Here is a 23,922-nt window from a genome sequence, read left to right as displayed (position 1 = left end):
TGGCCCATTAAAGAAATTGTCATGGACTCAACATATTGATGAGCAATCCACGGTATAAGTCATGACTTTCAGATAATATAAGATCACTGAGGTCCGAAGCCCGACACCCCCCACCAATTAGCTGATATCTGGTCTGGAAGTGGTCAGCAATCTCTGGCGCTCCCATTAAGAATGTATGGCTTCGTAGCGCACATGATCAATCTTCTCTCCATTCAGGCAGGGCTCTTCAGAACCTTGGTTCTCAAGATCGGTGGGGGCCATGGCAGTCGGATTCTCAGTGATCGTAATGTTATCCATTCAGCCAGGGCTCTTCATAACCTTGATTCTCGAGATCGTTGGGGGCCATGGCAGTCAGACCCTCAATGATCGGAATGTTATCCATTCAGCCAGGGCTCTCGAGAGCCCTGATTCTTGAGATCGGTGGGCGCCATGGCAGTCGGATTCTCAGTGATCGTAATGTTATCCATTCAGCGAGGACTCTTCACAGCCTTGATTCTCGAGATTGTTGGGGGCCATGGCAGTCAGACCCTCAATGATCGGAATGTTATCCATTCAGCCAGGGCTCTCCAGAGCCCTGATTCTTGAGATCGGTGAGCGCCATGGCAGTTGGACCCTCAGCGATCCCCTATCCCAAAGATAGGAGATAACTTTAAAACTTGAGAACACCTCTTTAAATAAAAAACAGCCCCGAAGTGGTTATAGATGCTTTTTAAGTGCCTTCCACACCCTTCCTTGGGTCTGTCTTACACAGGGTCTCTCCACCAAGAAGCGAAGAGGATGTAGACCCCATTAAGGGTGGTTGTCCTCTCCTCTGTAGCCCCATTGGATGCCTCGTTGTTATGTACACCCCATGTATAAACTTTGGTGCTGTCCATTTCGGACCCGCTGTACTCAGCCTCGTGCTTATCACCAAGTGCCATTTGTTCTTGTACTTAAAATAAAAAATCAATATCAGTCTGTGCAATTTTTTTCAGATAATTGGATGTGGGTGGGAGGAAAAAAACATTGAAAGCGTTAAAAATCAAACCTCACACCGTGCACATTGAGCGGCCCATTAACAATCAACACATTGCTCTTTGTGTACGGGAAATTCGTTGCGAGACTTTTCTCATTTTGTCACCAAAATCAATGCCGGCTGCCTGAGCGACGTCTCGCTCTGAAAATCCTCTACACTGGGTGTTCTAATCCCAATAATCCATACTCAGACGGGAGCTTTTTTTTGGGCTTTACAAAAACTAATTCCTGTAATTTGCTCATGAGTCAGGATTAATGACAAGAAAACCGACAGGTGAAAGGTTAATAGAACGAGCGTAATGGGGGCACGATTTTATTTTTTTTCTAAAATAATTACCAAAAAAGACTTTGGTCTGCAGGTGAACCGACACGTCATCTTTTGATGGCTCGGCGCTGGCAAGACGTCTGTACCTGCATTGATTGCTCCCGGGCACTCGGCAGCCCAGGTAGGTAGTTTTTGTGTTTTTTTTGCGCCATGGATATTTTTAACTTGCTTGAATAAAGTTCGGCTTAATAGGAAACTAAAGTAGCATTTAAGCTTTTGTGTAAGGTGCCTTCATTCCCAATCAACGGCAAGTCGTCCCGCCCATTCCATGTCAGGAAAAAAAAGGTTTGAATTTTAGGATAAAGTGCTGGTTTCCGTGGCAACAAACAAAATATGTGCTTTTAGAATAGTTCGCTAGAAAAGAACTTCCGATAATGCTGCTGAAGTCAATTTTTTTTTTCTATTTTAAATGTCTCCACTGGAGATAATATATAGAGGACGGATGTGCATATGTGTCTTTTCATATAGTGTATGTAAACTTCTGGTTTCAACTGTATGTATATGAATTTATCACTACTGATACATATTTATGTGTACAGATTATTCAATGCAGAATGCTTGCATATACTTATGTAGTTTCTTCACTACTGATATATATTTGAGTGTACAGTTTATTCATTGCTGGATGCTGGTACATACTCACAGTATATACTTATGTATATGGTGTAATAATAATAGTATCAAATACCTCCAATTAGAAATGTAGTATAATTCTTCTTGATTCATTATGCCCCTTGCCTCATGTGCAGGGCATTGTTGTAGCTTAGGTATCCATGGCTACGACCACTAACAGCTAACTAACTGTCACTATAGGAGTGGTCGTAAACATGGATATCAAAGCAACGATACGTAGCGTTTGGCTCTTTAAATTGCACATAGGAATCATTTAATTTGCTTTGCCAAGTTCTAAAATATATTTGTAACACTGTGAAATCTGAAGAGTCTGAAATGCTATTAATAAATTAATTAGAACGCCAAATTAAGTAACGGAATTGGATACGGTCGTCATTCAAAATACAGGAAATATCAAGGCTTTGAAATGTTAATGGGACAATTTGAAGACGCTACAGACTTGTTCCTCTGGTAGAAAGTCATTATTTGTCAATTAGTCACACATCCTTATTAGAAAAATTGTACTGATTAAAGTATGTTGGGCATCATTTTCCTCCGTGCTTGCACCCTTACAGGGACAGGGGACCAACGAGATTATAGCTTCACATTCATTAGTCTTATAGTGAGATTCGGGATTCTCACGCAACAGAAATCCATCATATGTTCTGACAATCCAAAATCCACAATAAAAAAAATGGTTTTGTGCCCAAATCATTTTTCAAACATTCATTTACTGCAAAACCTAATAGCAAAAATGACTTTCAAACGTATTCATACCCCGTGTACTTTTCCACATTTTTTCACATTACACCCACAAACTTAAATGTATTTTATTGGGATTTTATGTGATATTCCAACACAATGTAGCAAGTATTTGTAAAGAGTAAAGGAAATTATACGTGGTTTTAGAAATATTTTAAAAATATAAATCTGAAAATTGTGACGTGCATTTGTATTCAGCTCCCATGAGTCAATATTCTGTAGGACCAACTTTCACTGAAATGACTGCTGGGAGTCTTTGGGGGTATGTCTACACCAGCGCTGCACATTTAGAGGCTGACATTTTTGCCCATTCTTCTTTGCACACTCACTCTCGCTCAGTGAGATTGGATGGAGGCGTCTATGATCAGCAACTTTCAAGCCTTGCCCCTAGTGATGAGCGAATATACTCGTTACTCTAGATTTCCCGAGCACGCTCGGGTGTCCTCCGAGTATTTTTTAGCACTCGGAGATTTAGTTTTCTTCTCCGCAGCTAAATGATTTACATCTACTAGCCAGCTTGATTACATGTGGGGATTCCCTAGCAACCAGGCAACCCCCACATGTACTTATGCTGGCTAACAGATGTAAACCATTAAGCTGCGGCGAAGAAAACGAAATCTCCGAGCACTAAAAAATACTCGGAGGACACCCGAGCGTGCTCGGGAAATCTAGAGTAACGAGTATATTCGCTCATCACTACTTGTGACATATTCTCAATGAGATTTAGGTCTGGACTGTGACTGGGCCATTCACGCACATGAATATGCTTTGATCTAAACAATCCATTGTTGCTCTGGCAGGATGTTTAGGGTCGTTGTCCTGGTGGAAGGTGAACCTATTCCCCAGTCTCAAGTCTTTTGCAGCCTCTAACAGGTTTTCCTCCAGGATTGCCCTGTATTTAGCTACATCCATCTTCCTATCCGCCCTGACCAGTTTGCTGAAGAAAAGCATCCCCACAGGATGATGCTGCCACCACCATGTTTGACGCTGGGGATTGTGCTGTCAAGTTATAGTGCAGTATTAGTTTTCTGCTACACATAGCATTTTACATTTACCTAAAAAGTTCTACTTTGGTCTCATCTGACCATAGCACCTTTTTCCCCATTTTAGCTGTGTCCCCTACATGGCTTTTTGCAAACTGCACATGGGAGTTCTTATGGCTTGCATTCAAAATTGACTTTCTTCTTGCCACTCTTACATAAAGGTCAAATTTGTGGAATATAAGACTATTAATGGTCCTGTGGACAGATTCTCCCACCTGAGCTGTGGATCTGTGCAGCTGCTCCAGAGTGACCATGGGCCTCGTGGCTGCTTCTCTCTTCTTCTCTGCATCTGCCTACCAACCGCATACTCTGTTTCTGGACAGTCCTGCTGCTCTGTCCCTTTGGGGGTCAGCTGCAATGGCTCCAGGGTCCGTCCTGGAATAGAACCTTGCTTCCATCTTGCATCCAAAAATAGAAGGAGTATGGCACAACTGCAAACCTACCAAGACATAGCCGTCCACCTAAACTGACATTCCAAGCTTCTGAGCCTTTCTCAAGCCAGAGAAAGGCTCAGATGGAGCTGAAACGTCGCCCGGCTATGTGGGTTGATTAAAACCTTCCACATTTTTTCACTTGAATAATGGAGTGCTGCCTCTTTTTTTGAATCTCTAGATAGATAGATAGATAGATAGATAGATAGATAGATAGATAGATAGATAGATAGATAGATAGATCGATCAGCGGTAGCCCTAAAACTGAAGAATGGCGCCAGCCTATAGGTTGCGGCCCAATAGCTTGAATTAGTCCGTGTGTGCCATGGCTACGTTTTGGCTCCACAGAGCCTTAGTCAATCAGATCATATAATGTAGCAGTATAAATAGATATAAACATTAGCATAATGGCATAAATCAATCAATTAAGTGCGTAAAAGTCATGGCGCATTCAGACATCAGTAAAAATGGGACAGAGCTCAGGCCACAATGCACGGACTGGCCGTGCATTGGAAATATATGAAGCTGTCATGTCACACTCAGAACTGTGGCTCACAAACCTAAGGGAATCTAATAAATATAATATACATTAATGCAACACCCACGCTGCAAATCTGAGGGACGCAAATATTAATTAAGAAAAAAGTAGATCCAGTGCGGGAAGATCACCAGAGGTCAAGGGCTCCAAATCCCTATGGTGCACGCATGTACCGAGATCCCAGTAGGGTCATTATGACAGGGAATAAGTAAACTAATGGTCAGGCTCATCAGCCTATAGAGGAGCAGTAACGCCATATTTGAAAAGGGTATAACATAAGCTGACAAAACTAGAGCGAGTAGAGATAGAACAGCGCCCTCTGTGGCAATATAGAGTAGTGTTAGTGGGTTCAAAGCACAATTGGGCTTGTAGATTTAGAGTGTTCTGGTTGGAAAAAGGTACATATACCAGTAACAAAAAACACAGCCTTATTGGGAATATATAGCCATAAATTGTCACAGATAAGGTGGATAAAGATCCGAGTCCATGGGATTACCCTGGGGTCATTCTGACAGACCGGGAAGCAGAGTTTCCCAAGGCTAAAAATAGGGAAGAGGGCGTATCCCTAAATAATGGGCACAGACGTTTCCCATAACCTCTAAGGACTTATCGGTTATGATCCCACCATGTAGACATAAATAGTACAGCAATTCCCCAAGGCATAAGTGTATAATATGTACAATAATCCATCCACATCAATAGAATATAAACAAAGTAAAATATTGAACTGTGGCACTAAATAAAAGGGTTAGAGTGATTTTGGAAGATTTAGGCTCATCAGTATTAGACCCAAAACACAAATTTAAAAAAATAGAAGAGAAATATGGAAAAAAAACATCATTTTTATTTAATTAATGAAAGTAAAAGGATAATAATAAAAACATGATACATAAATAATAAACAAAAAAATGATTTCCAAATTGAAATAATGGTGTGGGGCATTCCACCTTGAATTTTCAAAAAACTAAGAAAAGGAGATAACTCATCCATAGTATCATCCCAAATGAGGAAGATATCGTCAGTGTACTGCCACAATCTAAGAACATGTTGGAAGTGGTGGCAGACATACACAAGACACTCATATAGAACCCCCATAACAATGTTTGCATATGCGGGCACTATATTCGTGCCCATTGCGGTCCCCTTTATGGTTTGTAGCAGCCATCACCAAAAGAAAGTAGTTATGTTGCAACACAAACTCAAGCAATTGAATAATAAATGTGATACTTTCAATGGGAAATGCAATACCTTGCAATATTTAACAGCCTGCAAGCCACTCTCATGATCAATAACTGTGTACAAAGAGATAGCATCAAATGAACTAAAACTACGTTGGCCATTTAATCTCCGTGATGTATGATGATGTATCCATTACGACAGCACCACCTTTGTCAGCTGGTTTGATGGACATTGCTGTTACTGGACTAGTCACACAAAGCAGACATCTCCACGGTGGTCATGTTTGCATGATGAAAAGAATATTCAATATTCAATTTTAAAGATATTATATCAGACTGCAGTGCATTAAAGGGAACATGTCATCAAAAAGAAAATTTTCAACAATTGAAAAATGTAAAGCGTTAATTTTTTCTTTAAAAAAATAGTAACTTTTTTTAATGGTATAAAATCTGAAAAATGTTAAAAGTTTTGATAGTCTCTCCACTTTTAAACACTAGGGGGAGCAGCTACTTAAATGTGCAATGAAAACCTAGTGTGCTGCATTATGACTGCAGTAAATGTGGGCGGAGTCTTGTCACACGTGTCTGATGTCTCCTCCCCTTCTGGGCATTTACAGAAGGATAAGGAAGGATGAAGTTTAGGATCACAGTGCGGAGATATTACTGGTGACTGCAAAGTGATACTGAGATGTGGATATTGTCACCGAGGACTGCTGTTAATCGGTGCTGCTCTCTGTATCCTGGGATTAGATCTGCGGATTGTATCACATGCTGGGATTAGATACAGAGCTAAGCATGGGATTAGATACAGGGCTCAGCATACTGTATCACATGATGGGATTATATACAGGGCTCAGTGTAGTATATCACATGATGGGATACAGAGATAAGCATGGGATTAGATACAGGGCTCAGCGCAGTGTATCACATAATAATAATCTTTATTTTTATATAGCGCTAACATATTCCGCAGCGCTTTACAGTTTTGCACACATTATCATCACTGTCCCCGATTGGGCTCACAATCTAGAATTCCTATCAGTATGTCTTTGGAATGTGGGAGGAAACCGGAGTGCCCAGAGGAAACCCACGCAAACACGGAGAGAACATACAAACTCTTTGCAGATGTTGTCCTGGGTGGGATTAGAACCCAGGACCCCAGCGCTGCAAGGCTGCTGTGCTAACCACTGCGCCACCGTGCTGCCCACATGATGGGATTAGATACAGGGCTCAGCATAGTATATAACATGATGGGATTAGATACAGGGCTCAGCATAGTATATAACATGATGGGATTAGATACAGGGCTCAGCATAGTGTATCACATGATGGAATTAGATACAGGGCTCAGCGTAGTATATCACATGATGGGATTAGATACAGGGCTCAGCATAGTGTATCACATGATGGGATTAGATATGCAGCGCCCCAGGGTCCTGGTCGTTTCAGTAATGACATTTCCCTCTAGGGGGGAGTGATGTTATGTTTGAAGGCAATAAAGGAGATCTCTTTACCAGGTAACACATACATACAACTCATTTCATACTCCAGTCCACCAGGGGGAGCTATGCTCCTATTTATTAGGGCACTCTTCACAATTCAGTAAAACTGGTGGTCTGGATAGGAAGTTAGTCAGTTCCTGTCAGGCAGACAGAGAGGAAGGAGGAACATCGAGTAGTTGCTGACAGGGTTGGTCCCTGACAGGGGTGGGAGTCTGTCAGAGGCCTAGACAGAAGGCCAAGGAACTGCGCCTGCCCCACATGCGGCAGCATCCTAAGAAAGGACATGAACAGCGAATTGTATTGTAGAGAGGGTGAAGAAGTCATAGCAAAAGGAGAGAAAACCAGAAGGAGTTCTGCCGTACACAGGCTGCCGCCTTCTGAGGCGCAGGATCCGGTAGCCGGAACACCGAGAGAGCAACAGTCTTTATGTCTTGATCCAGAGACCGGCAGAACAGCTAATTTCAAGTTACTGATCCGCACCTATACCCAGGAGGCACGGTGGCAACTTGTGGGAGCCGGGCGTGCTAGAGTCCCTGTAAAAAGCCTCAGGCCACCAGTCATACGGGTTTGTTCCTATCCATCTGGGGGACAGAGAAAGAGACATAACATCTAGAACATCTACAACAGTTGTGAGGACCTTACCGAGTTGCTCAGCAGGGAGGTACTACAACACCCAGGCGCTAGAGGAAGGCTACTGATTTCCACCTGGATAAGGGGACTCTGGAATTGCCTTCGGACCGGCCGGACTCTGCCTGCCCTGTGATCCAGTGCTCTGGACTGTGGATGCTGAAGCCTTCAGTAAAGGTAAAGAGACCGCAACCTTGTTTCCTCGTTCTTCACTGCGCCTCTCACCATCCACCATCTACACCTCTGGGAAGCCCTGGGGACATACTTCACCTGTGGGAAGGTATACCATCTAGCTGCCATCACATCACCCCCAGCGGACCCCTAAGCAGCGTCGGTCATCCTGACCGAATACCACAGGTGGCGTCACGAACATTATCCCTTTAAAGACCTTTCCCTTTTACAACGGACCTCCCGAGAGCCACGGACTGGGTCAGCCACTGTGACATCCCCTTGAGAACTGAAGGACCCGGTACCAAGTACCCCACTGCCCTACGGGGGCGATCCAGATACAGAGCTAAGCATGGGATTAGATACAGGGCTCAGCGCAGTGTATCACATGATGGGATTAGATACAGAGCTAAGCGTAGTATATCCCATAATAGGATTAGATACAGAGCTAAGCGTAGTATATCACATGATGGGATTAGATACCGGGCTCTTTGGAGTGTATCACACAGGATGGGACTAGATGCATGGCTCAGTTCCATCATGTGTGGCACAGTCCACTGGGACATGCATCTCATCCCATCATTTGTGCTGTGAGGATTCACATGAATCACAAGTATATGATTTGCATACATGCCAACTAGATGGGTGCAGCCTCACTCAATGCATTTGCATGTAGCGACACTGGACACAGACTAGTCGGAATGTGGCCAGGAAGGTGCAAATCGACGCCAGAGTCCTCACAGCAAGCACTTCACATGTGATGTGAGGATTCACAAGTCTGCAGTGACATTGACTCACAGAGTCACTGTAGACTTTTACCTAAAGATCGGACAACCCCTTCCCGATGTTGGGCGTAATAATACGCCCATGTTGGACTCCCTCCCTTTGATATGGGCTCCGGCGCTGATCCGACATCTTTCCCGGTACATATCAGCTGTTTTGAACTCTAACAGCCGTGGGTGGAATTGTGATCCAACTGCGGCTGTTAACCCGTTAAATGCTGCTGTCAATCTCTGGAAGCGCAACGGAACTCCCACCCATCGGTGACCTTGTCACATGATTGCGGGTCGCCAATGGGTTGGCATGACAACCAGAGGTCTCCAGCAGACCTCTATGGATGTCATAGCCAGATTGCCAGTGGTCGGCGCTCACAGCAATTGAGCATTTCTGATACACACAGGTGATCTGTGATGACAGGTGATCCTTGACGCTGATCTCTCCTTTAAACCACATATCCAAGCCCTTTCCACTTCCTGCCGACTTCAACTCAAAAATATTTCACGAATCCGTACATTCCTCAACCAAGAATCTGCAAAACCCTAGTCCATGCCCTCATCATCTCTCGCCTTGACTACTGTAACCTTCTGCTCTGGGACCTCCCCTCTAACACTCTCGCACCCCTCCAATCTATTCTAAACTCTGCTGCCCGACTAATCTACCTGTCCCCCTCGCTATTCCCCGGCCTCTCCCCTCTGTCAATCCCTGCACTGGCTCCCCATTGCCCAGAAACTCCACTACAAAACCCTAACCATGACGTACAAAGCCATCCACAACCTGTCTCCTCCATAGATCTGTGACCTCGTCTCCCGGTACTTACCTGCACGCAACCTCCGATCCTCACAAGATCTCCTTCTCTACTCCCCTCTTATCTCCTCTTCTCACAATCGTATACAAGATTTCTCTCGCGTATCACCCCTACTCTGGAACTCTCTACCACAACACATCAGACTCTCGCCTACCACCGAAACCTTCAAAAAGAACCTGAAGACCCACCTCTTCCGACAAGCCTTCAACCTGTAGTAACCACCGATCGACCAAACCACTGCACAACCAGCTCTACCCTCACCTACTGTATCCTCACCCATCCCTTGTAGATCGGGCAGCACGGTGGCGCAGTGGTTAGCACAGCAGCCTTGCAGCGCTGGAGTCCTGGGTTCTAATCCCACCCAGAACAACATCTGCAAAGAGTTTGTATGTTCTCTCCGTGTTTGCATGGGTTTCCTCCGGGCACTCCGGTTTCCTCCCACATTCCAAAGACTAGGGAATTTAGATTGTGAGCCCCATCTGGGACAGTGATAATGTGTGCTAAATGTAAAGCGCTGCGGAATATGTTAGCGCTATATAAAAATAAAGATTATTATTATTATTATTATTGTGAGCCCTCGCGGGCAGGGTCCTCTCTCCTCCTGTACCAGTTATGACTTGTATTGTTTAAGATTATTGTACTTGTTTTTATTATGAATACCCCTCCTCACATGTAAAGCGCCATGGAATAAATGGCATTATAACAATAAATAATAATAATAATCTGATCATTGCCTGCATGTAGCAGAGCCGATCGGGTTATGACAGCTTCTAGTCTCCCATGGACACTATTGAGGCATGCAAAAAAAATGTTTAAAAAAAAATAAAAGTTCAAATCATCCCCCTTTTTGCCCCATTCAAAAAAAAATCAAAAAAAATCAAACATACACATATTTGGTATCGCCGCGTTCAGAATTGCCCGATCTGTCAATAAAAAAAGGATTAACCTGATAGGTAAACGGCGTAATGAAAAAAAAAATTCAAAATGCCTGTTTTCCAGTACACGATATGTTAAAACTAATGGCGTCGTTCAAAAGTACAACTCGTCCTGCAAAAAACAAGCCCTAACATGGCCACATTGACCGAAAAATAAAGAAGTTATGGCTCTGAGAAGAATGGGAGCGAAAAACAAAAACGCAAAAATGGAAAATGGCCCGGGGGTTAAAGTTCCCTGCCCACAGTATTGGATGAATGGCACCACTCCAGCGCTGCAATGAACACTGGAGTATGGCGCATGTCGGGTCCCCTGCTTTGATGTGGGCTCCGGCGGTGAGCCCTCATCAAAATCGCAACATGTCAGCTGTTTTGAACAGCTGACATGTGCGGCTATAGCGGCAGGTGAAATCGCGATCCAGATGCCGCGGCTATTAACCTGTTAAATGCCGCTGTCAAACGCTGACAGCGGCATTTAACCGGCGCTTCCGGCTTCGCGGCCGGATTTGAGCTCATCGCCGACCCCTGTCACATGATCGGGGGTCGGCGATGCATCAGGATGGTAACCATAGAGGTCCTTGAGACCTCTATGGTTACTGATGCTGGCCTGCTGTGAGCGCCCCCCTTTGGTCGGCGCTCATAGCAAGCCTGCAATTCCGCTACATAACAGTGATCTGATGATTGCTGCTATGTAGCAGAGCCGATCCAGTGGTGCCAGCTTCTAGCCCCCCCATGGAGGCTATTGAAGCATGGCAAAAGTTTAAAAAAAAAATGTTTTTAAAGGGAACCTGTCACCCCGTTTTTTGAGATTGAGATATAAATACTGTTAAATAGGGCCTGTGCTGTGCGTTACTATGGTGTATGTAGTGTACCCTGATTCCCCATGTATGCCGAGAAATACATTACCAAAGTCGGCGTTTTCGCCTGTCAATCAGGCTGGTCTGGTCAGGTGGGCGTGTTCACAGCGTTCTTTTCTTCCCCAGGTTTCCGTTGGTGGCGTAGTGGTGTGCGCATGTCCAAGGTCCGGATTCCCTGTGCCCACGGGAAGACACAGCGCGCGATCTGCGCTGTCATTCCTTTCATCGGTGCGGGCGGCCATCTTCCTGGGGCCGCGCGTGCGCAGATGTAGTGCTCTGCTGCACGGGGCTTCAGGAAAATGGCCGCGGGATGCCGCGCGTGCGCAGAAGAGATAGCGGCGGCCATTTTCCCAAAGCCGAGTTTGCATCTCGGCTTTGGGAAAATGGCCGCCGCGATCTCTTCTGCGCACGCGCGGCATCCCGCGGCCATTTTCCTGAAGCCCCGTGCAGCAGAGCACTACATCTGCGCACGCGCAGCCCCAGGAAGATGGCCGCCCGCACCGATGAAAGGAATGACAGCGCAGATCGCGCGCTGTGTCTTCACGTGGGCACAGGGAATCCGGACCTTGGACATGCGCACACCACTACGCCACCAACGGAAACCTGGGGAAGAAAAGAACGCTGTGAACACGCCCACCTGACCAGACCAGCCTGATTGACAGGCGAAAACGCCGACTTTGGTAATGTATTTCTCGGCATACATGGGGAATCAGAGTACACTACATACACTATAGTAACGCACAGCACAGGCCCTATTTAACAGTATTTATATCTCAATCTCAAAAAACGGGGTGACAGGTTCCCTTTAAAAATATGAAAAAAAGAAAAAAAATATAAAGGTTTAAATCACCCCCCTTTCGCCCCATCCAAAATAAAACAATAAAAAAAAATCAAACCTACATATATTTGGTATCGCCGCGTTCAGAATCGCCCGATCTATCAATAATAGAAAGGATTAACCTAATCGCTAAATGGCGCAGCGAGAAAAAAATTAGAAACGCCAGAATTACCTTTTTTTGGTCGCCGCGACATTGCATTAAAATGCAATAACGGGAGATCAAAAGAACGTATCTGCACAAAAGTGGTATCATTAAAAACTTCAGCTCAGCACGCAAAAAATAAGCCCTCAGCTGACCCAAGAACACGAAAAATGGAGATTCTGTGGGTATCGGAAAATGGCGCTTTTTTTTTTTTTTTTTTTTTTAGCAAAGTTTGGAATTTTTTTTCAACACTTAGATAAAACGTAACCTAGACATGTTAGGCTTGGTTCCCATTGCGTTAATGGGACCGCGCTAACGGACAGCGTTGCACGGTGAAATTAACGCCGTGCAACGCGTCCATTAGCGCGCCCATTAACAGCAATGGGGACGCGCATCACTAGCGCGTGCCATTTTCGGCACGCGCTAGCGATGTGCCGGTGTTTTGTGGCGCGCCGCGGACGCTGCTTGCAGCGTCCGAGGCGCGCCCGCGGTCCGTTCCCCGCTCTCGCAGATCGGAGATCTGCGAGAGCGGTGACGTTTAACGCGACCCCTTTACAACACATTGCGTTAGCGCAATCCGCTAGCGCTAGGCGCTAAACGGATTGCACCAACGCAATCTGAACCTAGCCTTAGGTGTCTATGAACTCGTAATGACCTGGAGAATCCAAATATCAGGTCAGTTTTAGTATTAAGTGAACCTAACAAAAAAGCCAATCAAAAAACAAGTGTGGGATTGCACTTTTTTTGCAATTTCACCGCACTTGGAATTTTTTCCCCGTTTTCTAGTACAAGACATGCTAAAACCAATGATGTCGTTCAAAAGTGCAACTCGTCCCGCAAAAAATAAGCCCTCACATGGCCAAATTGACGGAAAAATAAAAAAGTTATGGTTCTGGGAAGGAAGGGAGCGAAAAACGAGAACGCAAAAACGGAAAAGGGCCGCGGCGGGAAGGGGTTAAAGGGGTTGTCCGGTCTTAAAGGGAACCTGTCATGTTAAAAAAAAACCACACAGGAAAGACAGAGGTGATTACCGGAGTCTCCTTTTGCACACATTGTTATTCAGTATCGGTGCACCCCCATATTTTTTGGCGTTGCCCATAAATTTGGTGCAAAAAATGAGAGTTTTGGAAAAACAGCAGTTTTATGTGAGGTAAACGGTGAGAGAGCTGGAGAACAGGTCACAGACTAGGGAAGGCCGTGGCAGGCCTGTGTCATGGCTCAGGTGTGCGGCTCTTCTGGGACAGAAGTGACAGGAGCCCTCAGTGACCACCAGGAGAGCCGCAGGTCAGCGCTGGGAACTAGGGACTCGAAACAATGTCAGTTGTGTGTTGGTTGTTTGTGTGCATAAAGTTTCTTTAAAAAAAAAAAAAAAAAAAAAACATGGCCGCGCACCCGTCCCACAATGCACCTGGAGAGCTGTACCCGGAAGTAGCGTTTTTCTGCACCTGGAGAGCTGTACCCGGAAGTAGCGTTACCGGAAGCACGTGGTGGCTGAGGAGGAGGCAGAGCAGGCTCTGGGAGCATCATGGCGAAGCGCAACACGGCGCTGCTGGCGCTCATACACAATCACCTCCTGCAGCAAGGATTGTTAGAGACGGCCAGGAAGCTGCAGGAGGAGAGCGGAGAGGTGAGGGAGCCATGTGCTGCCTGCGGCGGCTGCACTCGTCTGCATTTGCCCCACTACACTGGACATGTCATATTATGCACAGCCCTGTGTGGAGCCAGGCTGGGGGGTGTAGACTTTGGTTACAGAGACCAGACCTGGTGCCTTAAACCTTTTTAACTGTATGAATTATATATATAATTATTTTATTTGACCCATCCCCCCAGTATCAGACTACTATATGGCCGCCAGGTTGTATGATGACGTCTGTTATATTGCAGGGGTTAAGGAAGGGCCAGTTCAGGTAATGAATATTCCTACAACTGTGAATAGTTTGTCTTTTTATTGGGCAACAAACAGCAAATAGGACGAAATAACTAAAAACTGCAGTGTGCAAAACTATTCACCCCCTAGAGTCGGTACTGTGTACAGCCTCCTTTTGCGGCAAATACAGCTGCAAGTCGCTTTTGATAAGTCTCTATGAGCTTTCCACTGGGATTTCTGCCCATTCCTCAAGGTAAAACTGCTCCAGCTCCTTCACGTTAATCGTTTCCTCTGGTGAACAGCAATCTTCACGTTTGATCACAGATTCTCAGGTCTGGGCTTTTACTAGCCAACTCCAGAACGTTTACACGTTTCCTCTTACACCACTCGAGTGTTGCTTTAGCGGTCTGATTTGGGTCATTGTCTTGTTGGAAGGTGAACCTCCATTCCAGCCTGAAATCACTGACAAACTGAAACAGGTTTTGCTCCATCCGTCTTCCCCTCGATTTGGGCCATTTTCCCTGTCCCTGCTGCTGCATAACATCCCCACAGTATGATGCTGTCACCGCCATGTTTCACTGTGGGAATGGTGTTCTTGGGGTGATGAGCTGTGTTGGTTTGGCGCCAGACATAACGTGGCCAAAAAGTTACATTTTGGTCCCATCTGACCACAGCACCTTCCTCCATATACTTGGAGAGTCTCCCACATGTCTTTTGGTAAACTCAGAACAAGCTTTACAGTTTTTGTGTTGTAATAAAGGCTTTTTTCTGTCCACTCATCCATAAAGACCACCTCTATGGAGTGTACGGCTTATTGTGGTCATATGGACAGATACTCCAGTCTCTGCTTGGGAACTCTGCAGCTCCTTCAGGGCTACCTTTGGTCTCTGTGCTGCCTCTCTGATTAATGCCTTCCTTGCCCGGACTGACTGTTTTGGTTGTTGGCCCTCTCTTGGCAGGTTTTTTGTGGTACCATGTTCTTTCCATTTGATGGTTCTCCAGGGGATCATCAGAGATTGAGATTTTTTTTTTATAACCCAACCCTGACTTGTACTTTTCAACAACTTTGCTCCTGACTTGTTTCGAGATCTCCTTGGTCTTCATGGTGTTTGGTTAGTGGTGCCTCTTCTTAATGGTGTTGCAGCATCTGTGGCTTTTTGTCTCTTTTTCTCACTTCACTAACTTAGTGCTGATGAACCACACAAATCGGATTCCAAAAATATTTAAACACAGTTTGTAATGTAACAGAATAGGTAATAAGCCGAGGGGGTGAATACTTTCAGAAGCCACTGTATGTTCACACGCAATTGACATGGAAAAAATCCATTGCTGGAAATTCAGCAGTGAATGAATTTCAAATATTACATGTTGGGTGAATTGCTGCTGATTCCCGCACTTCATTACTAAGGGTGAAAATTTGCATTGATGGCATGCACCAGATTTAGGGGACGATCCCTCGTACATCACACCACAGTGTTGTTACATTGCGACCTGATCTTTGTCCGATTGCAGCGCACAAGTTCTAAGAATTCCTGCAGATTCCACATTTTACTGTTGGGTTACAACACATCCACATTCACTTATCTCCATGCAATGTAGCGTCCGGCCATAAGACGAGGTGATAAGCGTGGATCCTTTGAGAAATACCTTACATACATTTTTTTTTTTATCTTTCTCTCTACAGCATTTTAATTCTCACAAGAAGACACTTGAAAAGATGTTAAAGCAGTGGAATAAGTAAGTCATCATCTTACTCTGTAAATATGAGGGGTCCAAAGACCACGGCCTAAGGCTGGGTTCACATTGCGTTAGTGGCAGTCCGCTAACGGAATCCGTTACACAGCGCCACTAACGCAATGTAACAGGTCTGTTAGCGCTGCCATTGACGGCAATGTAACTAACGCATCGCTAACGTGTGCCATTTTTGGCATGCGCTAGCGATGTCCCGTTAGTTTAGGACGGACCTCGAACGCTGCTTGCAGCGTTTTTGGGGCCGTTCTCGCTAGTGCAGATTGGGCATCTGCGCTAGCGGGATCGCTAAACGCAATCCCTTTTGGAACATTGCGTTAGCGCAGTCCGTTAGCGAATGCGCTAAACGGATTGCACTAACGCAATGTGAACCTAGCCTAACATAGTGCCGGCACTGTACACTTGCAAGGATGTGAGTACCATGGAGGTCAGACCAGAATGGCTCAATCCCTTACTGGATGGGTGATCCCCTCTTATTCATCATGCTGACAATCTACTCTAAACTTGTGTGGGGGAGGGCAGCAGTCAGACCCCCCCACCGATCAGCAAGTTATCACCTATTCTTCAGGCAACTGATGGCTTCTAAAGATGGGATGGGTCTGTGCCACGTGCATTTCTCCATAGCGGAAATGAAGCTGCCATTATAGTAATGAGTGGGAGACGGACTCTTGTTTGGTTAGGGGGGTGTAACGACATGTGACAGTTTATTATGAGGCTGTCAACCACAATACAATATTAATGTGATTTGTTTTCTTATTCCCAGAAAAGACAAAAAGAAAAGAGAAAAGAATGATGCATCGAGAAAGAAAACCAGCCAGCAGGAACCCATCAGTGCCGAAGCCTCTGGCGACAAGGGTGATGGTAAGAAGGGGACAAATATTATGTGGGAATTATTTGTTGAATGTGATAGATTATCGTCAACTTATTGACCTTAAAGCATCACTCTGGAGTTTATTTTTTTTTATTTCTCCCCTGGAGTGGTATCACTAATGCCGATTTCCTGCCCGTAGTAAAATACTGTGCCGCTCGTATCCTGCACCACCCTGATCCTGTGCCGCTATCTTGCGACCACAGCTCCTGACTGATCAGAAGTCAGAGGGAACTGTCACAAGCTCTCAGTGTAAGTCTGTGAGAGCCGCGTTCTGGCCTCATTCTGCCTCTCATAGACTTACATTGAGGAGTGACTTCCGATCTGCCCGGATCGATTTGGCAGGTCACAAACCGCACAACAGGACTAGAGCGGTGCCGAGAACAGGAGAAGACTGCGGCTGGTAAGGATTCTGCTATAGACAGGAAACAGACATTAGTGATACCACTGTGGGCCTGAAACGAAAAAAATGCCCGACTGTTGCCTTAATGGCTTCTTGCGTGTTTTTTTTTTTTTTTTACTATTGCAGTGGGAGGAAAAAGTACCAGGTACACATAAAATTGGCCATTTTTATGCGCTAAAAGCTCTCATTTTTCATATTTCTAGTGCAGTAATGCAGTTCAAATTTCGTGTTTTCAAGTTTGCATGTTCTAGCGCTGCAGTGTGCTGCCTTATTTACTTAACTATATGCGAGTTGGCGACTCTAGGTTCAGCACCTGTTCACACTGTGTCTATGTTTGGATGTGCAGGTCAGGTTTTTGAAAAGGGAAAAAGTATTTAGTCAGTGTCAAATTGTGCAAGTTCTCCCACTTAAAGGGACTCTGTCACCTGAATTTGGCGGGACTGGTTTTGGGTCATATGGGCGGAGTTTTCGGGTGTTTGATTCACCCTTTCCTTACCCGCTGGCTGCACTATTGGATTGAAGTTCATTCTCTGTCCTCCATAGTACACGCCTGCACAAGGTGCAATCTTGCCTTATGCAGGCATGTACTATGGAGGACAGATAATGAACTTCAATCCAATATTGCAGCCAGCATGCAGCCAGCGGGTAAGGAAAGGGTGAATCAAACACCCGAAAACTCCGCCCATATGACCCAAAACCAGTCCCGCCAAATTCAGGTGACAGGTTCCCTTTAAAAAGATGAGAGGCCTGTAATTGACATCATAGGTACACCACAGCTATGAGAGTCAAAATGAGAAAACAAATCCAAAAAATCACCTCGTCTGATTTGGCAAAATTTATTTAGCAAATTATGATGGAAAATAAGTATTTGGTCATTAACAAAAGTTCACCTCAGTATTTTGTTATATATCCTTTGTTGGCAATGACAAAAGTCAAACATTTTCAGTAAGTCTTCACAAGGTTGCCACACACTGTTGTTGGTATGTTGGCCCATTCCTCCATGCAGATCTCCTCTAGAGCAGTGATGTTTTGGGCTTTTCGCTTGGCAACACGGACTTTCAACTCCCTCCAAAGGTTTTCTATGGGGTTGAGATCTGGAGACTGGCTAGGCCACTCCAGGACCTTCATATGCTTCTTACGAAGCCACTCCTTCGTTGCCCTGGCGGTGTGCTTTGGATCATTGTCATGTTGAAAGACCCAGCCACGTTTCATCTTCAATGCCCTTGCTGGTGGAAGGAGGTTTGCACTCAAAATCTCTCGATACATGGCCCCATTCATTCTTTCATGTACACAGATCAGTCATCCTGGTCCCTTTGCAGAGAAACAGCCCCAAAAGCATGATGTTTCCACCACCATGCTTCACAGTAGGTGTTCTTTGGATGCAACCCGGCATTCTGTCTCCTCCAAACATGACTAATTTTGTTTCTACCAAACAGTTCTACTTTGGTTTAATCACACCATAGGACATTCTCCCAATACTCTTTTGGATAATCCAAATGCTCTCTAGCATACTTCAGACGGGCCTGGACATGTACTGGCTTAAGCACGGGGACACGTCTGACACTTCAGGATCTGAGTCCATGGTGGCGTAGTGTGTTACTTATGGTAGGCCTTTGTTATGGTGGTCTCAGCTCTATGCAGGTCATTCAGGTCCCCCGTGTGTTTCTGGGATTTTTGCTCACCGTTCTTGTGATCATTCTGACCCCACGGGGTGGGATTTTGCGTGGAGCCCCAGATCGAGGGAGATTATCAGTGGTCTTGTATGTCTTCCATTTTCTTATTATTGCTCCCACAGTTGATTTCATCACACCAAGCTGCTCGCCTATTGCAGATTCAGTCTTCCCAGCCTGGTGCAGGGCTACAATTTTGTTTCTGGTGTCCTTCGATAGCTCTTTGGTCTTCACCATAGTGGAGTTTGGAGTCAGACTGTTTGAGGGTGTGCACAGGTGTCTTTTATACTGATAACAAGTTCAAACAGGTGCCATTACTACAGGTAATGAGTGGAGGAAAGAGGAGCCTCTTAAAGAAGTAGTTACAGGTCTGTGACAGCCAGAAATATTGCATGTTTTTAGGTAACATAGTAACATAGTTATTAAGGTTGAAACAAGACTTTAAGTCCATCTAGTTCAACCCATAGCCTAACCTAACATGCCCTAACGTGTTGATCCAGAGGAAGGCAAAAAAACTGACCAAATACTTATTTTCCACCATAATTTGCAAAATAAATCTTGCCAAATCGGACAAGGTGATTTTCTGGATTTGTTTTCTCATTTTGACTCATAGTTGTTGTCTACCTATGATGTCAATTACAGGCCTCTCTCATCTTTTAAGTGGGAGAACTTGCACAATTGGTGGCTGACTAAATACTTTTCCCCCCACTGTTTTTAGGTGTTAATTTGTGTTTCAAAGATTACAATAATTTGTTTTTTATTTGGTAGTGTTTTATTTTTATTTTTATTTTTTTTTGTTAATCAGAATTTTGTTGTCTTTCACGCATGCAAAAGAAGCAAAAAAAGCAGTCCTGGTGACCCAAGACAAAAAGGTTCCTGTAAAGAGAACTGTCAAGGTGAGATTTTCTCTTTATCTTTCAGCCTTCCCTTACACCCTCATATCTTCCCACAACATAATCTGCTAACCCCGGACACTCATGGGAGACACGTTTTCTTTGCTTGTTTGCTAAAACTGTCATCCAGAAACTCCCTCCTCACTTTCCACAAACTAAAAATGTAAATGGGGCTATAAAAATCCTTTTCATCTGCTGTGGATGTGGAATTGAGTGTTCAGGTGCATTTTCTATCAGACAAATCCTCTTCCTCTCACTTCCTAAAGCTTAATGTGGACAAAAACGAACTTGTTTTTCCTCCATCCTACTTACCTCCCCTACCTGATCTATCTATCACCATAAATGAGATCACGCTTTCCCCTTTACCGGAGGTCCGCTGCCTCAGAGTAACCCTTGACTCTGCCCTGTCCTTCAGACTGCACATCCAAGCTCTTGCCATCTTCTGTCTCTTTCAACTGTAAAAAAAAATATCCCCAGAATCCGTCCATTCCTCAACCCTGAATCTTCTAAAATGTTAGTGCATGCACTAATTTTTTTTTTTTTTCCCGCCTCGACTACTGCAATATCCTCTGTGGCCTCCCTGGTAACGCACTCATACATCTCCAGTCTGTTTTTTGCTGCACGAGTAATCAACCTTTGTCCTCACTACTCCTCCGCTTCTACCTATCCTTCATTGGTTCCCAGTTCCCCAACTTATTCAGTTCAAACTACTAACACTGACCTATAAAGCCGTCCATAATCAGTCTCCACCATATATCTCCAAACTAACCTCCTAACCTCTTCCAACACGCAACCTCCGGTCCTCCCAAGACCTCCTTCTCTCCTCCACACTCAACTCAAACGCCTCCAAAACTTCTCGCAAGTATCCCCCATGCTCTGTAATTCTGTGCCCCAACACGTCCGAGCATGCTGATATAACACCTTATCCCAGCATGTTCACTCCTCACTAGTTATCACCTATCCAAAGGCTCGATAGTAATTATATAGATTGATGGAGTCTGATTCCTGGGACCTGCACCAATCAGCAGAAGGGGGCACTTATACATCTGTTAGAATGGAGCAGCAGTGCGCATGCTCGACCGCCGCTTCTTTTGTTCCCTATGGGGCTTGCTGAGCGTTGCGCTCACGTTTTCCGACTGCCCCATAGGGAGTGAATGAATGGAGTGGCAGTCGGGCATCTGACCTGCTGCTCCAATTTGTTATGGGGGTAGAAAAAGATAAAATCTGGTGCAGTCTGACACCCATGTGATCTTTTGGATTGGTCATGACTTGTTTTCACTCACCAGCCCCTTTCAGGGCAGTCGGACCCCTTTTGCGTACATTCGGTATCAGTCTAAATCAGACTTTTCTGCATCACATTTTTTTTTCACAACGCTTCCTCCGTTCAGTATAAGGTTTACATCACCTTCTGTCGGCCCAGGCTTTCCTCATGGCTGAACTGCTTTATTAAAATGCAGACACTTGGAAGAGAATGTGTCTGGTTTCATTCTGTTGCTCTGGGCCATCCAGAGGAGAGGACTTGATGTTCCTCTGACTGCCCAGAGGGTCACTGTAGCTACAGACCGGACACTGGGATTTTGGGCTCCCCTTCTGGTAGCGGGGCCACACACATGTTCTGTGTAGCAGTCCGGCAGTGATACTACTTCATTAGAGGGTAAGGAAACGTTTCTCACCCTTGTGAATGGAGGCACACCCCGATTATTGCTCACTGAGCGCACCACATCATGAGCAAGTGCTATGCATTGGAGAATAAACTCCCCGCCAGATGTTTACCCCAAAGGGATCTCTGTGGAAGGGTTAATCTTCTGCTCGACGGCCTTCTATCACACGGTCGGATTGTCGGCATTTGCAGAACTCTCCTTTTTCAAAAAGTCATCTACAGCTTCCGGGATAAATGCTGCCACGTTCCAGAATCTCCTGCATATCTTCATAGCTTTTTTTTTTTTTTTTGACCAGCGGAAAATTGTCGATCCCGAGGCAATGGATGCTACTAAAAAGCCAGCATCAAAAGCAAAAGCTGCCCCTAGGAGCAGAAAGCTGGCCACACAAAGCAAGCCATCGGCTACCGAGATTCCTGCAGTGTCGGCTCAAGGCATCGATGACACTGATGGGGGGGTGGAGAAGATGGCTTCACCAGTAACAGGTAAGGGCTCTGTCTTCAGTAATTTTGGGCTTTGGAACAAAATTAATCACTTCCTGATTAGGTCAATTTTGTTTATATTTTCATGTCCTTTGAGACATAACTTTTTTTTTTTTTTTTTTTTCTTGCCACGATGACTTTTTTTTTTAAATATTTTTTGCAGGCTGATCTGTAGTTTTGAACGAGATAATACAATTCACCATACAATGTACTGAAATACATAGTGGGTGATACAATTTCATTGAGAATTTTTTATTTTTTTTCTCATGTGGAGCAATGATGGAGTAAGTGCAGCTGTCCTAGATCTAATCACGGTCAACCAGCTGCAGCGATCACCACTATGCCTCATTCAGATGTCCATCTTCCACATGCTTCTTGCATCTCTGCTCTCCATATATAGTATGTGTACCCTATATACACACGTGGTCAAAATTGTTGGCACCCCTCGTTTAATGACAGAAAAATCAACAATGGTCACAGAAATAACTTGAATCTGACACATGTAATACAAAATCTATGAAAATGAACAAATGAGTTGCATTGCTTTTCGACCATGCTTCCACAGAATTTTAAAAAAAAAAACTCATGAAATATGTCTGGACAGAAATGATGTACCCTTAACTTTAATATTTTGTTGCACAATCTTTTGAGGCAATCGCTGCAATCAAACGATTCCTGTAACTGTCAATGAGACTTCTGCACCTCGACAGGTATTTTGTCCCACTCCTCAAGATCAAACTGCTCCAGCTGTCTTGAAGGTTGCCTTTTCCAGACGCCATGTTTCAGCTCTTTCCAAAGATGCTCAATAGGATTTTAGCTCAGAGCTCATAGAAGGCCACTTCAAAATAGTCCAATGTTTTCCTCTTAGCCATTCTTAGGTGTTTTTAGCTGTATGTTTTGGGTCATTATCCTGCTGCAAGACCCATGACCTGCGACTGAGACCAAGCTTTCTGACACTGGGCAGCAGCATTTCTCTCTAGAATCCCTTGATAGTCTTGAGATTTCATTGTACTCTGCACAGATTCTAGACACCCAGTGCCAGATGCAGAAAAGCAGCCCCAGAACATAACACGGCCTCCTCCATGTTTCACAATAGGGACAGTGTTCTTTTCTTGATATGCTTCATTTTTTCATCTGTGAACATAGAGCTGATGTGACTTGCCAAAAAATTCAATTTTTATCTCATCTGTCCATAGGACATTGTCCCAGAAGCTTTGCGACTTGTCAACATGTAGTTTGGCAAATTCCAGTCTGGCTTTTTTATGATTTTTTTTTTCAATAATGGTGTCCTCCTTGGTCGTCTCCCATAAACTCCAATTTGGCTCATACAAGGACGGATGGTGCGATCTGACTCTGATGTTCCTTGAGCTTGAAGTTCACCTATTAATCTGTTTAGAAGTTTTTCTTGGCTCTTTTGTTACCTTTTTTATTATTTGTCTCTTTGATTTGTCATCAATTTCTCCTACGCCTCATTGGGGGACACAAGACCATGGGTGATGTGCTGCTGCCACTAGGATGACATGAAGTAAACACAAAGCATTAGCTCCTCCTCTGCAGTATACACCCCTTGACTGGCCAGTAACGACACAGTTCTTGCTTAGTGTCTGTAGGAGGCACTTGGGTCTGTTTTCAGACCCCAACGTTTTTATTTTATTTTTATTTTTTCTGTAAATTTTCATTTTTTAATTGACGGAGTGAAGAGGGCGACTGATTCCTTTTCAGGGTCTGCTCTCCCCCGAACCATCAACAGGCAAGCATGGCGAGTATACCTCCCCGTA

The 23,922-nt window shown here is 44.6% G+C and overlaps 1 protein-coding gene across 6 annotated transcripts in view; it reads left to right on the top strand.

Annotated features, from left to right (window-relative positions):
* Positions 1 to 14,009: 14,009 nt before the first annotated feature.
* Positions 14,010 to 23,922, top strand: part of TCOF1 (treacle ribosome biogenesis factor 1) — an 87,078-nt gene continuing 77,165 nt past the window's right edge. For 5 of the 6 annotated variants that reach the window (XM_069763573.1, XM_069763572.1, XM_069763571.1 and 2 more), the window contains exons 1-5: positions 14,016 to 14,181; positions 16,106 to 16,158; positions 16,934 to 17,031; positions 19,946 to 20,007; positions 21,961 to 22,147. In XM_069763573.1, coding sequence (XP_069619674.1) covers positions 14,080 to 14,181; positions 16,106 to 16,158; positions 16,934 to 17,031; positions 19,946 to 20,007; positions 21,961 to 22,147 — 502 coding nt within the window. In that variant the 5' untranslated portion in view covers positions 14,016 to 14,079. Of the gene's footprint in view, positions 14,182 to 16,105; positions 16,159 to 16,933; positions 17,032 to 19,945; positions 20,008 to 21,960; positions 22,148 to 23,922 lie in introns of all 6 variants that reach the window. The other variant, XM_069763570.1, reaches the window with a different exon arrangement.

This window comes from Ranitomeya imitator, chromosome 4 (assembly GCF_032444005.1).
Source record: "Ranitomeya imitator isolate aRanImi1 chromosome 4, aRanImi1.pri, whole genome shotgun sequence".
In the NCBI taxonomy this organism is placed as follows: domain Eukaryota; kingdom Metazoa; phylum Chordata; class Amphibia; order Anura; family Dendrobatidae; genus Ranitomeya; species Ranitomeya imitator.
This window is presented reverse-complemented; position numbering and strand designations above follow the sequence as displayed.